The sequence below is a fragment of the Muntiacus reevesi genome, chromosome 1 (genome assembly GCF_963930625.1).
Source record: "Muntiacus reevesi chromosome 1, mMunRee1.1, whole genome shotgun sequence".
NCBI classification, from domain to species: Eukaryota; Metazoa; Chordata; class Mammalia; order Artiodactyla; family Cervidae; genus Muntiacus; species Muntiacus reevesi.
Genome location: NC_089249.1, coordinates 153,759,376 through 153,773,401, shown reverse-complemented (window position 1 = coordinate 153,773,401; position 14,026 = coordinate 153,759,376). Strand labels below are relative to the sequence as shown.

The window sequence follows — 14,026 nt, the reverse complement described above, 5'->3', positions numbered from 1 at the left end:
AAATGGCTAAACTACTAACTGTCGTCATTGCCCTAAAGGCTTCAGTGAGAGCAATTCGTCTTTAGTACTCTGGAGGAAAATAACTAAAAGGGGCTGTTTTAGAGCTGGATTCTGTGGGAACAAAAAATCAAAGTGGAAGAAGCCACAAGAACCTGAGGAGAAGGAAGTCACAGTGACCTTGAGGAGGGCTTGGCTGTTCATGGCTGTGGAATGGGGATCCTGAGCCATTTTTATGGAATTCTCAGAGGTCAGAGTGACCTAGAAGGCCAAAGGCAGTTAGCTACATGGGGTTCCTCTCATGTAAGACTTCTGGTTCTCCATCTGACACCCCCATCCCTACACTCACATATGTGCATGCACACACACACACACACACATACACACACACACACATCCTCCACCCCCAATCTGGGCTTAAACCTCACCTGGGCTTGAGGTAGTTGAGTGCTTCTGAGAACTGGTTGGTGAGGAAGAGGTCAAGGGCGGTCATGCACTGGTCCAGGGCCTCATGGAGGCTGCTCACAGGAGTCCTGGTGGGAGAGACACGAGCATGACCTGGAAGCTCTCAACGAGCCTCGGTCGAGAAGTTCAGCCGTCCAGGCTGAATCAGAGCCCCCCAGCACCCGTTTGACCTCCCTGGTGATCCTTGGATGCTGTCATGAGCTCCTCCAGGCTGCCGCCTCTGTACTAGGACACAGGACAATCTGAACCTACCTCTGAGTATTCCCAAAGGTGGGAGACGGGAGTGGAAGGGAAACGTCATCTGAGATCCAGTGGGGGGATTGGGAAGGGGATGAGGATAGGGTGTTGGGGGTTGGCCCAAGGAAGCCTCAGGAATAAATTTATCTTACCTTCCATGAGAGTAAAAGGAGACTCTGTGCCCCTTTTGACCCATTGGACTTTTCTGCCCCCACCTGGGGGGCATAGCCCACCCACTAAGTCCCACTTCAGTCCTTTTCTTCCTCCTCCTTCTCTAGGCCTTCTCGTGGCTTCCTCTGACCTGCACTCTAGAACCCCACAGGCACTGTCACAATGGGATGGAATGGGCAGCCACCCTGTAATAACTATCCAGGGGGCTTTACGTTCAAGAGCCACGTTCCCAGCAGCATCTCTAGTATACCTGGCCTCTTCCCAGTCTTTACACCTCTTTTTAAAAAGTATTTATTTACTTTTATTTGGCTGCACAGGTCTTACTTGCAGCATGCGGGATCTTTAATCAACAAAGATTGAAGTGCAGAGTGCGAGATCTTTGGTTGTGGCGTGCAAACTCTTAGTTGTGGCATATGGGGTCTAGTTCACTGACCAGGGGTTGAACCCCAGTCCCCTGCATTGGGAGCACAGAGTCTTAACCACTGGACTACCAGGAAGTGCCCTTACACCTCTTTATAGCTCTTATCACTCTGCGACCTTTTTTTTTTTTTAACTTATTTTTGGGTTTATTATCTGTCTCCCTCCACTAAAATATAAGCTTCCTGAGGGTGGGAATCTTCATTTTGTTCACTACTGTATCACCAGCGTCTAGTATCTGGTACAAAATGGGCTTTTCATAAATGTAGGTTGTCAGTGAATGAATGAATGAACAAACAAACAAATGAATGAATAAGTGAAGAACCCTGGGTTCTAAGAGCAAATTCCTTATCTTTCTGAACCTATTTCCTATCTGAAAGATGAGACATGATCCCCAAAGTCCTGTCTGATTTCTTGTGAATGTTTCTTCTCAAGGCGGGGGGGTCTCTTTTACACAGAGAAGATTCCAAAAAGAGTCTCGATCTTACTGAAAAAAGATCCTTAAAAGTTAAAGTTCATTTTCCACCAGATAAAGTCCTACACCTATCTTAAGGCCCAGATCTAAGGTCTGTGTGATGCATCAGCAGAACCTCCCAGGCAAAATGAAGTATGCTTTTTGGTCAAAACTGTTTCCTCTCCCAAATCTGTTCTCCAGATTTCTCATCTCAATTAAACAATACCCCTCTATCAAGTTCCCCAAGCCAGAAATATTAGTAGTCATCCTTGACACATCCTCCTGCTGGCCTCCGTCATCTGCTCCATCAGTAAGTCCTATCAGTTCTACCTCCTGAAAATCTCTTAATTCACCTCCCTCTATACCCAGTGGCATCCAGTCCAGGCCACTACCATCTCTACCTAGGTCTGATGGGAGACTCCACCTTCTACTCCTGTCCATTCCTAACTCTTCTGTTACTTCATTTTATTCTATGCTTCCTTTCTCTTCATTTCTCTTCTTGGCCATCTCTTTCACTCACTCTATTAGATTTAGAGTAATTTCTTTAGATCTTTCATTTCACTAATTCTCTCTAAGTATGTCTCATCTGCTGCTTATCCTGTCCACTGAGTTTTTTTTTTAATTTCAATGATTTTATTTTTCATCTTCATAAATTCTACTTGGTTCTTTTTCAAATCTGCTTGGTCATTTTTGGCAGTATTTTGTTCTCTACTTATTGGTGCAAGTCCATCTTTGATTTCTTTCCACATTTTAAACACAGTCACAGTGTCTCATCACTCTAGGATCGTAGACTCTAATTCTGCTATTTCTTGCTTCTGGTATCTATTGCTCACAGCGCCTCGTTTCCTTGTATGTTTCATAATTTTACCACAAGCTCCTGTCTGACTGATCCCAAAGGGATTTTGAAATGAGAACCCACTTCTTCAGAGAGCATTTTCATTCACTTCAGCCAAGTTCCCTGCGGTGCTACCACCCTAAGACCACTTATGTTACCTTTTTAGTTTAGCATTTTCAGGACCACAGAAGTAGTGTATATTCAAAGCTGAAATTTGTGTGAGAGCTGACTGGTATGCATAATTTTCTAGGGAGCCCCTTTGTCCCCACCAGAACTGCTGTCTCCCTTTGTGGTGTGTGGGTGTTTTTTTCCTAGTCAATATCCTTACTTGCTGAAGACACCCTTGAGGGTGGCACGTTCATGCAGTGGTGGGGTGGTAGGGAGGGTAAGTTCCGACTCCTCACACTGTTGGGTAGCCCCAAGTCCCTATTTCCCATTCCTTGTTGTTGTTGTTGTTGTTTAGTCACTATGTCATCTCTGACTCTTTTGCCATGCTATGGACTGGAGCCCACTAGGCTCCTTTGTCCATGGGATTTCTCAGGCGAGAAAACTGGAGTGGGTTGCATTTCCTTCTTCAGGGGACCTTCCCGACCCAGGAATTGAACCTTCATTTCCTCACCTCCTGCACTGGCAAGTGGATTCTTTTACCACTGAGCTACCAGGGAAGTCCATTCCTTAAGTGTCATTAAAACTCAAGATTCTCGGTTTCTGTAAATGCCACCAGGTTGCCGTGGCTTCATCTTATTTACCGGCCTGATTTCAGCTCCCTTGGCTTGAGCGATTTGTTACTTCAGCAGACTCTCAGGAATGTTAAAGGATGAATGTTGTAACTCATCCAGCCTCTGGGTAGTTTTACTAAGGGATAATGTAATAGCCAAAGGTATCTTTTTAAAACCCAAATCTGACCATGTCATTTCCAGGCTTGAAAGCCTTCACTGTCTTCACTCTTGGGATAAAGCCAAGAGTGTCTTCCTTTGCACCCAAGGCTTAGCCTAATGAGTGGGGTTCAGTCCATTCATCTCTGCTGGTGAATCAGTCATAAGGCAATGAGTACCTGCTGCCCCAGGCATTTGACTGGCGTCCTCTCCTTGAGCGCTCACAAAGCTTTGTGAAGAGGGATTATTCTCTCACTTCAGAAGAGGAGACTAAGGCACGCAGAGAGGTGACTTGGCCAAGGTCACATGCCCGAGCATGGCTTCTAACCCAAGTTTCTGCCTAAGCCAGTGCCCACCGGCTCAGCCCCAGGGAGCCAAGTCCATTGTCCTGGCTTCTGTCCATCTCTAAACAATTTCAGAGACAAGAGCCTACCTTCTCCTTCTGTACACACCCCACTGCCACCCCCACCACCACCTCTACCTGCATCAAGAAAGAGGTTCTGCTTCCTCAGTCTACCTGGAGAGAAAGATGCACAGACAGACAGACAACACAGAGGCACATGTTTCCTTCTCTGGCAGCCTCAGCACCTCTTCCCCTTAACTGTGGTGGGGCGGGTCTGCGGTGACCTCTCCAGACCTGGGGCTGGACCCTGGGGAAAAGAGACTGGACCCAGACCTGGGCCTGCCCTGAGGGCTACAGGAGGCAGAGGCATGGACAGCCAGAGCTACCAGGGCTGTGCTCACGGGCATCACCGAGGGCTGACGAGACCAGGAAGTGAGGGTGGGGGAATCAAGGAAGTTTTCTGGGTGCAATGGCCCTGAAGAGAGGACTAGATGGAGAAAGCAGTCCCAGAAGGAGAACAGAGTCTGAGCAAAGGGCTGGAGGCATGGCACCATAGTGAGGAGGGGGCGCCAGCCACCATGGGGCAAGTATGGAAGACAGGCTTGGCAAGGCCTATAAGTGAAAGACTGGCTGGGGAGATCAGGCGGGCTGGAGACATCAGCCCCACTGGACTTAATAATAGCACTAATACCCGTCACTGCCAGGAGAATATCACTTCAAGTTATCTAAATTGATGCCTGCATTATTTCACTCAATCCTCCTACCAGCTCCAAGAGCCACATGTTCTTATCTGCGTTTGACAGATAAGGAAGTGAAGAGGGTGAAAAGAGGAACCTGGTTTCCTGCTCCCAGGAACCTGAGAGAAGACAGAAATACTTTCTGCAAAAGCAACCTGCCAAACCTTTCCCTTCCCTTGGCTGTGACTGAGGTCCCCACTTCTCTGTAGGCTGTCCCCATGTTCTTAAGGCCTTTCTGCTCCAAGCTCCCTGCTGGGGCCCAGCCAAAATATTCCTGGGCTCCCAAGTGGTGATGGTGGACTCTTCTGTGCTGCAGGTGGGGGTGGGAGGGTGGGGATGTCGAGCTGGATGGAGTGTGGAGCATGGCTAGTGACAACGAACACCAGGATCTTTAGCATAGTGGGGAGGGGGCTCGAAGTCAAAGGGAGAAGAGAGCTAAAGGTGGGAGGGGGTGTCCAGCCTGGAGCCATCCCTCTCTCCCCTTCCTTCCCACCCCTCCACTTCAGTCTGCCTGGAAATCACTACCTTAGTGTGTGATGGGCAGAGCTGGGGCACCCTCACACCTGCTGAAAACAGAAAACCCTCCTACCCAGCCCTCAGTCAGGGTGAGGTGGGTGGAGGCAGGGCAAGGTAGCCACTCAGAGCAGACAGGAGTCAGAGCTGGCCTCTGCTTCCTGCTCCAGCATTCAGGGGGAACTCTGGCTCAGGGGAACCCATCTGTGGGGGACCTGTTGCTTCCACAATGACCTTTCCAAACTGCAAATATGATTGGGACTCTGCTTCCAGAGTCACCCTTAGCTGTGCATAAAGCCAGTACCACGTGGCAGGGAGTGATGTGGTGTGGCCCAGGTAGTGTGGAGTTTTGAAAGCAGACAACCCTGGACTATAGAGGCAGCTTAGCAATACTTGTTGGAAAAACTTGAGAAAGTCCTTTAACCTCTATGAGCCTCAGTTTCCTCATCAATGAAATGGAAATGACAGTAGCTACCTCCCAGTGTTGCTGGTAAGAATGACTGAGACAGTGTAAAGCACAATAAAAAGTACTCACGAAATGTTAGCAATTTTTTTCCCTAAGATGTTTCCATCATTTCTTTTACAGAGCAGCACCACTTTTATAATGAAACTAAGTAACTTTAAAAATTGAATGCACATGTCCTACTACTGGGCAATTCCACTCCTACCTGGGAACCTGGAAGAACACTCATATATGTGCAAGACAATCACTTGAGAATATTGTTTGAATAACAAGACCCTGGGAGCCATCTCAGGTTCGGGTGGACCTTCCTTCCACCTCAGGAAGGCTGGATAAATAAATAAATAACAGTCTCTACATCAGGCGGCATACCATACATTGGAAGGCAAGTGCAGACCAGGGTTTCAAGGATCAAGAGAACTTGATCTCAGAAACCTGAAGCTGAATGGGTAAAAGCAAGTTGCAGTCACTCCATTTACAGAAAAAATTTAAAGAACTACATAACTTTTAGGGTTAAACATACTCAGTAAAAGAATAAAAAGACAGAAAAATGATAAAATCAGAAAAAAATTCAGAAAAAAATTGTGACTGTCTCTGTAGAGGGAAGGGTAGAGGTGGTCCACAGGGGCTTTGACCATCTTTGCCATGGTCTATTTCTTAAAAAGAATACGAAATAAATGGGGCACAATATTAACATCTGAAAAAGCTTGCTGGCAAGGGCATAGAGTTCATTTTATTATTGGCTATACTGTTCCAAAGGTTGAAAATATTTCATAATTTTTGAAGTGATGGAGATGTAAATGTTGGTTTGTTCACCACTGACCCTCACACATGGAGCTGGGCTCAGAGTAGGCCTGGGAGTTTGTTGAGTGACTGACTGAGTGTCTGTGATAAAGGAACTGCTTTGTCCCTGCTCTGCTCAGACCCCACCAGAAGGCACTGACTGGGACCAGATGGAACTTGAGGGCACGCAAACAGGCAGGTATGGTTTAGTAGAAGGGTGACCTGCCAGTGCAGAAGGGCAAGCTCATTGCCCTGAAGGCCCAAGGAGGGGCCACAGGAGCCTAGAGTTGTAGAGAGGACTCAGGTAGGGATGTCAGGGTGCAAGGAAGAGGATGAATGAGGGTTCTAGTCTGGGGGTTCAGGATTCTTTGATAGGTGCCCTTGCTCCACACCTGCCTTTTCTCCTGAAAATCAATTTTCTTGGCCCAGTGGGGGTGATGCTCAGGGCTGGGCAGACAGACTTCACTAGCTTCCAGATTTACGGAGACTAGCCCAGAGAAGGAAGGGAGCAGCCAGCCAGCCCAGCCTCCCTGTATTTTCCAAAGGAGGGACCAGAAGTCTAGAGAGGATAAAGGACTTGGTCAAAGTCACACAAAACGTTGCCTGACTTACCAGACAACCCTCCCCTAGGACTGGGAGTCCCCCGGCCACCCAACTTCTGAGTCCTCAGTCTGGAACACACAAGGGCCCTGTGGCGGCTGCCAGCTGACAGACGGCACCAGCCTTGTCGCCTCCCTATTCGTGTGTTAGTCCTGAGGCCCTACGCAAATACGGTCCTGTTGGCCAGGCTCCAGGCAGAATGGCACCCCTCCCAGCTCACCTGGGCCGGATCTCCACCCAACCACTTCCTAGGAGCTCTGGCTCCCAACCCCTAGCAGCGGGGCCCACGAATGGCCTAGAGCTGCTGCTGCGGGCAGGGTAGGGCCCCACCGGGTCCTCGGGGGTGCAGTGGCGATGGACACAAGTGCCACGTTGGGAGTGACAACGGCCACCTTTACCCCCGCTGCTCCTGTCGTGGGGGGCCCGGCCGCGTCCCAGCTTAGCCTTTTAACCCCTTCGCATATCCCTGAAGATGAAGCAGCGCCTGGCATCAGACCCTGCTGCTTTCAAATCTCAGGCCCACTTCTCACCTCCTGGGAGACCTAAGACAAGACATCTAAGAGCTACTGGCTAAGGTCCCTCACCTGTAATGGAGGTGATGACGGTGGGCTCAGGTGTAAAGGCCAGCAGGGAGGGAGGAGGCTCTGACGTGGCTGTGGCCACAGCTTCCGACAAAGTTGGGGCCCAGAGGGGAGTGACCGACCCAGGGTCCCCGGGGCCTCCACCCTCCCCGCGCAGCCCCCTTCCCGCTCCCCGGCTGCGGCGGCGGCGCCCGGAGGCAGGGGCTGGAAGCCGCAGTGCGGGCTGCTGGGGAGACCGGGCCCGGCGCCGCCCCCCCGTCCCGACCCGGCCCGGCCCGGCCCGGCCCGTGCCCCCTCGGGCCGCCCCGCCGCGCACTTACCCCGCAGGTAGGGCGCCCGGGGCGCCGGCCGTGGTCATCGCCGAGGGGGGCGGGCAGCGTGCCCCCGCGGACGCCAGCCGCGGCCCAGGTGCTGCCGCCGGAACCCCGAGCGGGCGCTGTGCGGCCGAGCCGCGGACGCGGCGCCCGGGGAGGGGCGCGCCGGGGGCGGGGAAGGCGGCGGGGCCGGGCCGGGCCTCGGTCTGCCCACCCGCGCAGTGGGGCCAGGCCGCCGCCCGCCCGCGGCCGACCGCAGACGTGGGCCCTGCAGCGGGCGCGGGTGGGAGGGCTGCCTGGGGCCGGCGAAGGGCGCCCTCCACAGCCCCCATCCCCGCTCTGACAGTGAGAGCCGGGGCGCCCAAGGTCTGCCCTGCCCATGGCCGAGAACCCTTTGCGCTCAGCCCCCGGGAGGGGGGCTCACGCCTTCCTCAGGGAGCCCCACCAATCTGGGCCCAGAAAGTTCTTCTAGACCAGAGGTCCACCTCCCTGCCACTCTCCCATCCCCACAGCGCCCCCCTCTCAGTGCCCCTGACCTGAGCCCTTCATCATCCTACTGCATTGGTGGGGGGCAGTCATGCAGAAAAAGACCTGAATTTTAATCCCACCCACTTGCCCACAGCTTGGCTGTGCTTGCAGGAGACTAGAAGGCAGAAAATCATGCCATTTAGCACTCACTGCCAGCCAGCAGCTCACACTTGCCTCCCCAAAGAATCCTCATAACTGCCATTTTACAGATGGGGAAACTGAGGCACAGAGTTCCTGTGACTTGCTCAAGTCCACTTACCTAAAAAATGGCAAGTCGTGACTGGAACTCAACCCTCCTGGTTCCACACACTCTTGCCTTCTTGGTCTCCTCTCCCCTGAATCCCCAGGGCCTATGTGGGGTCACCCATAACACTTCAGATGCCTACTGTGTGCCCAGGCCTCAGGTATATGTCTAGGACCAGAGTTAAGTTAAAGCCGACCAGGCCTCCTGGCGGAAGAGCCACTGGCCCGTGAAGAGTTAACCAGCGGCCACCTCCAGGCTCCAGATGCTGTTGATCATGACTCATCAGAGCACGTGGCTGCCATTAGAGCTGTCCCTTCACAAAGGCAGGGGACAGAGGGAGGAGGGGCTCCAGCACCCCTGGATCAGCCCTGAGCTCCAGGATGTCAGAAAAGGAAATAGGAGGAGCCTGTAGAAGCAGCCATGTTAGAAAGAGGGCTTGGACTAGGTCCTGGAGGAGCCAGGCAGATTGGGCCCGGTGGTAGGAGGGGAGAGGCTTTGGGGACAACTGTTTGAATCTAAGCAGGTTGCCTGGAAAGGTAGTGGGTTTTTATTCTGTTCATATGTGAGCAGAGGCCAGATGCTCACAAGCAAGGGCCATCACACCTCTGGGATTCTGACATAGGCATGGAAAAGCTATTTAACTACAAGGAGCAGACTATGATAACATCCACCATCATGTTTAGAAGTCTGGGTAAGGGAGAATGCTACAGAAGCTGGAGGAGTCTGGAGGCTTACTAGAGAAGGTGGACACAGAGTTGAGTTTTGAAGTTTGTGTTGTTTATACACAAGGAAGTTGTAGAAAGGATGTACCAGATGGGTACATGGATCAAAGAGCGTGGAAGTGGCAAAGGCACATTGATGACAGCTGGAGTTTGTGAAGTTGGTGAGAAGCCCTGCAATGTGTTAAAGAGGAGCCTGGGTGAGGAGGCAGGTGGAGGAGACTCAGATGGGGATGGGGGGTGGGGAGTGTCTTGTCCCCATGCCATGCACTTTCAGGTCTGTAGGCATTGGCACATGCAGTTCCCTCTGCCTGGAACACACGTTCTTCCTTGTTATGTATTATTCATTTGTTTAACCAAGGGACAATCCAAAAGCATATAATTGAAAGGCTTCTTTAAAAAAAAAAAAGATTACAAATTTATCAATATAAAATTTAGAGGGTCCTCCCAGAGCTTTGGAAGGGGCCAGGTAAGTGAGGTGTTCTGAAGCTTTATGCTACCTTAGCTTCAAGGTAAATCTTTAGTTGTATTTGACCAACATTTATTAAAAACCTGCCATGTGTGAAAGTTCCTACTCACCCTGAAAGTTTCAGCTCAGATGCCTCCTCTTCCAGGAAGCCCTTCCTCCCTAATGGGGGCAGTAGCTTCCTGGGCACACTGCTCTAACCCATTCTGACCTCCCCTATGACCTGGGGCGAACACCATCTGTGTGGTGGGGGTGGGGTGAGGTTTGTATGTGACTGTCTCTGCCATCAGACTGGAAGCCTCTGCATCTGGTCAGATGTCTCTGTGCTAGTGCCCAACTAACCACCAAAACCTTGAAACTTGGGCCTAGCACTTTACCATTTTCCTCTGAGGTAATGATTACAATAATGACTGGCATTCATCACTGGCTTATTATGTGCTGTATATGTTAAGTATATAAAGTGGATAATCTTATTTTAATGTACACATTTAACTACCTCTCTGAGCCTCAGTTTCTTCCTCAGTAAAATGGAAATTCTGCCTGCTTCACAGGGTCATCTTGAAGATTAAGGATTCCTCTGTGTAAAATGCCCAGGATAGTGCCTGGCATGTGCCTTCAGCGCTATTTAAGTGCTCTGATGCTGGTGGTGGTGGGGCCAAGGTAGATGCTGTTATTCTCCACCTTGTAACAGATGGAAACTGAGGCTCAGCTCTGCCTTCAGAACTTGAACTCTGTCCACACCACAATAGTAGCAATGATGCTGGAGCCACTCACCTGGTGAATCAGACAGAGCATCAGAGTGGCCTACCCTTCAGGAGGGTTCCACCCAGGCAGTTCCCAGCCCCCAGGAGCTCTGGCTCAGCCCCAGACCTGAGGAGCCCATGAGTCACCATTATTTCCATCTCCCAACCAGGTGATCTTGCTCAGGTCATCTACTTATTCCCAGGGGACCAGGAGAGCATCTTGAGTCCGGGGTTCCTTCCTCCCTTGCCAGGGGACCTTTTTTCTGCTGCTTTGTGCCTAGGAAACGGTGGGCCTGCTTTCCTCTCTCATTTTCTCCCCAACCAGAAAAAGCAAACAACTGGCCTCACTGCACTTCTCAGTGGCCCTGAGAAGCCTCATATAGACTGATTTCACTGATACCATCTCTCAGCTCAAGAAGACCTTCAGGGAATTCCCTGGTGGTCTAGTGGTTAGGACTCAGCATTTTCACTGCTGAGGTTTGGGTTCAGTCCCCGATCAGGGAACTTGTTTTTCAGTTGCTAAGTTGTGTCTGACTCTTTGTGACCGCATGGAGTGCAGCATTCTAATCGCCTCTGTCCTCCACTATCTCCTGGAGATTGCTCAAATTTATGTCCATCAAGTAGGTGATGCTATCTGACTAATATCCTGCAAGCTGCCTAGTGTGACCAAAAAAAAAAAAAAAAGCCTTCAATAACTAACCTTCTCAGAATGCTCTAGAAAGTTCCACAGTAGCTTTATCTCCCATCCTACAGATGAGAAAACTGAGGATTGAACCAAGTATGACTTGGACTCAGGTCTGCTGCTGCTGCTGCTAAGTCGCTTCAGTCGTGTCCGACTCTGTGCGACCCCATAGATGGCAACCCACCAGGCTCCCCCGTCCCTGGGATTCTCCAAGCAAGAACACTGGAGTGGGTTGCCATTTCCTTCTCCACTCAGGTCTAGACATGTCTTAAACCAAATCTCAACTCTATCCTATAAAGAAAATGTGTGGAAATGGGTGGGGGAGATGTCACACAAATAGGGGTCTGAGCATGTGAAAAGTGATGCCATTGTATAAGGAGCTTAAGCTGTGAAGTCAGCTCTGCCTCTGCCTTTCTGCATCTCAATCTTCCCATCTGTAAACCTGCGGTAACAGTGCCAACCTCTCAGGGATGCTCGTAAGCTTATCAAGCATTACATAGGTGACCCTGGTCCCCTTCCCTCTTCACAGCTGCCTTCTCAGTGCTTTTCTCCAGGCCTCTGCATCCCACCTCCACTGTCTCTAAAATCCAGAACTACCCCCTCAGACCCTACAGCCCTCCTAATCCAGCTGAGCTGGTGACTGTAAAGCTGGTTTTCCTTAAAGGGAGTGAGTGAGCTCCACCCAGCAGGTTACAGGCTTGAGCTCGTTAATAATTCACAAGTAAACAGGCTCATCCACAAAGGGCCCTGGAAGAGGGCCAAACCAGTCACAGTCCTTCAGTATTCCCTGGAGAGGGGCCCTTAGGGGGACTAGGCCTGCTCCTTGGGCGGCCCCCTTCCTCCCCATGGACTCCGGTGCTTACTAGCTGTGTAATCTTGGACAAGTTACTGCCTTACTCTGGCCCTTATTTTCTCTCCCCACCAAATATAAAAGGAAGAGAAGGTTGGACCAGGAGGTCAAGGACCCTCCCTGCTCTGATGTTTTTGGTTTCTGGGATCTGAGCTCTTTTTCAAAAGGCTGGTCCCCCAGAGCTACCAAGGGTGGGTCTAAGAAAGGGACACCCCATCAGGCACAAAAACCAAGAACAATTTTGAATGAAAAAAAGATGCAGAATGCTAATGAGGGGTTTCTGGCATTGAGTGGCATCCTGTCAGAGGTCAGAGCTGCAGAATCAGGAAGATCTGGCTAGACTCCCAGCCCCACCATGTCCTAGTTGTGTAGCCCCCAAGCAAGTCACCCTACTGGCTTCAGTCAGGGCAGGGAGGGAGTGTTTCAGAAAGCAGGTTTGCAAGCTGGGGCTTATACCCCACCTCTGACACCCTTGACCAGTGATTTCGTCTTTGAAATGGGGATGTTGACGGCACCAACCTCACTGGGTTGTTGTAAGGATTAAATGAGATAATAGACGTAAACTCAGAATGGGCCTGGTCGTTATTCTTTGAGCTTTGGTTTCCTCACTCATAAAGCAGGGATAACAAGACTGATTTGAGCAATAAAATAAGCAAATGAAACTGAAAGAGTTTTGAAACCTGCAAGGCTAGCCAGAGAACAGGGACTTCCCCTATGACATGCACCCAAACCTGGCCAGGACCACAAGGGTAACACCCACTGGACATCTGATACCTCCCTCAGGGCAAACGTGCCACCTCACTCACTGCTGGTGGGAGTAGAAAGCGGCACTATCTTTCTGAAGGGTAACTGGAATTATGGGCTGAGAGCCTTAGAAAGATGACCAGTAACACCTGGGCAGCAATCATATCTTAAGAAATAATCACAGACACAAAGATTTATGGTACATGGATGTTCATCATAGTGTTTCTTATAATAAAGATATAGCTGGAAATCATTTAAATGCCCATAAATAAGGAATTGTTCAATGAATTATACTGAACTATTCTGCAGATACTGAATTTATAGAGAATTTATTTGCCTGGATGACTGCATTGTCCCCTGTTTTCTTTGCTCTTACTCATGCCCCTTTATTGTCTCCTCTCCACACAGCCCCAGCCCTACTTGATCAGATCATATCACTCTTCTGTTCACACCTCGGCACTGGCTCCCCATGGTGCTCCATGCCAAAGTTAAAGTCTTTACCAGCCCTCCTGCCCTGCTGTCTCTCTCTCTCTCTGGCGTCATCTTCCTTTATTCTCTGATTCAGCCACACTGGCCTCCTTGTTCTTCTCCAAATATGTCAGCCATGCTACCACCTTGGGCCATGGTATCCTCACCAGAATTGGAGGGGCCACATGGTGCCTCCCACATCAGAGCCCTCTCCCACCCCGTGCATCTGCCCTTGGCCACAGAGGTAAATCAGAATCCTGGGGTCAGTAGCTTCAACATCGTAAAATTTGGCATTTTAAATCATCAGTCTGATAATCACAGATGCCTCAACTCACAGGATCTGAGAATCCCATAGGTGAAAATTCAGCACCCAAGGAAGGGACCCCTTAACAGCCCAAGGATTCCAGTCATCAAATTTGACACTCCCTATCTGGAGGCATCTTAGAGCTCCTTGAACTCAGGCTCAAACTGAGAGCAGGAAACCTGTCAACGGCAGCCGCGGCAGTCCCCTGGCCTTTTTGGCGAGGTCCCTCCATTCCTGGGGCAGCCCTCTCTCCCACAGCAGCTCTGCCACTGAATTACTCTCTTAAAAGCATCCTGCCTGCTTGCACTTCCTCTCCTACAGGAGCAGCCATGGTGGGGGGCATGTACTGGTATGACTGGTAAGGGACCTTGTTTATAGGCCAAGTAGGTGGCCGTCACTATATTAAGATGCACAGGCATCATTTCCCTCTTCTCACAGCTCCTGGCTTCCCAGTTCTGGTGCCTGCAATCACACCATTGGCTCCCAAACCCTCCTT

General features: G+C 50.5%; 1 protein-coding gene and 1 non-coding gene across 4 annotated transcripts in view; one reads left to right on the top strand and one right to left on the bottom strand.

Moving 5' to 3' along the window:
* TTC39A (tetratricopeptide repeat domain 39A) overlaps positions 1-14,026 on the bottom strand; it is a 47,849-nt gene that overhangs the window by 30,654 nt on the left and 3,169 nt on the right. Inside the window, exons 1-2 of one of the 3 annotated variants that reach the window (XM_065913414.1) lie at positions 8,570-8,734; positions 426-530 (exon numbers count right to left, since the gene is read on the bottom strand). In XM_065913414.1, the coding sequence (XP_065769486.1) occupies positions 426-490 (65 nt within the window). In that variant the 5' untranslated portion in view covers positions 491-530; positions 8,570-8,734. Of the gene's footprint in view, positions 1-425; positions 531-7,788; positions 8,253-8,569; positions 8,735-14,026 lie in introns of those variants that run through there. The other 2 variants (XM_065913397.1, XM_065913406.1) reach the window with 2 other exon arrangements.
* TRNAE-UUC (transfer RNA glutamic acid (anticodon UUC)) lies at positions 10,915-10,986 on the top strand. Its single transcript has one exon. It is a non-coding gene; the product is annotated as a tRNA-Glu (tRNA).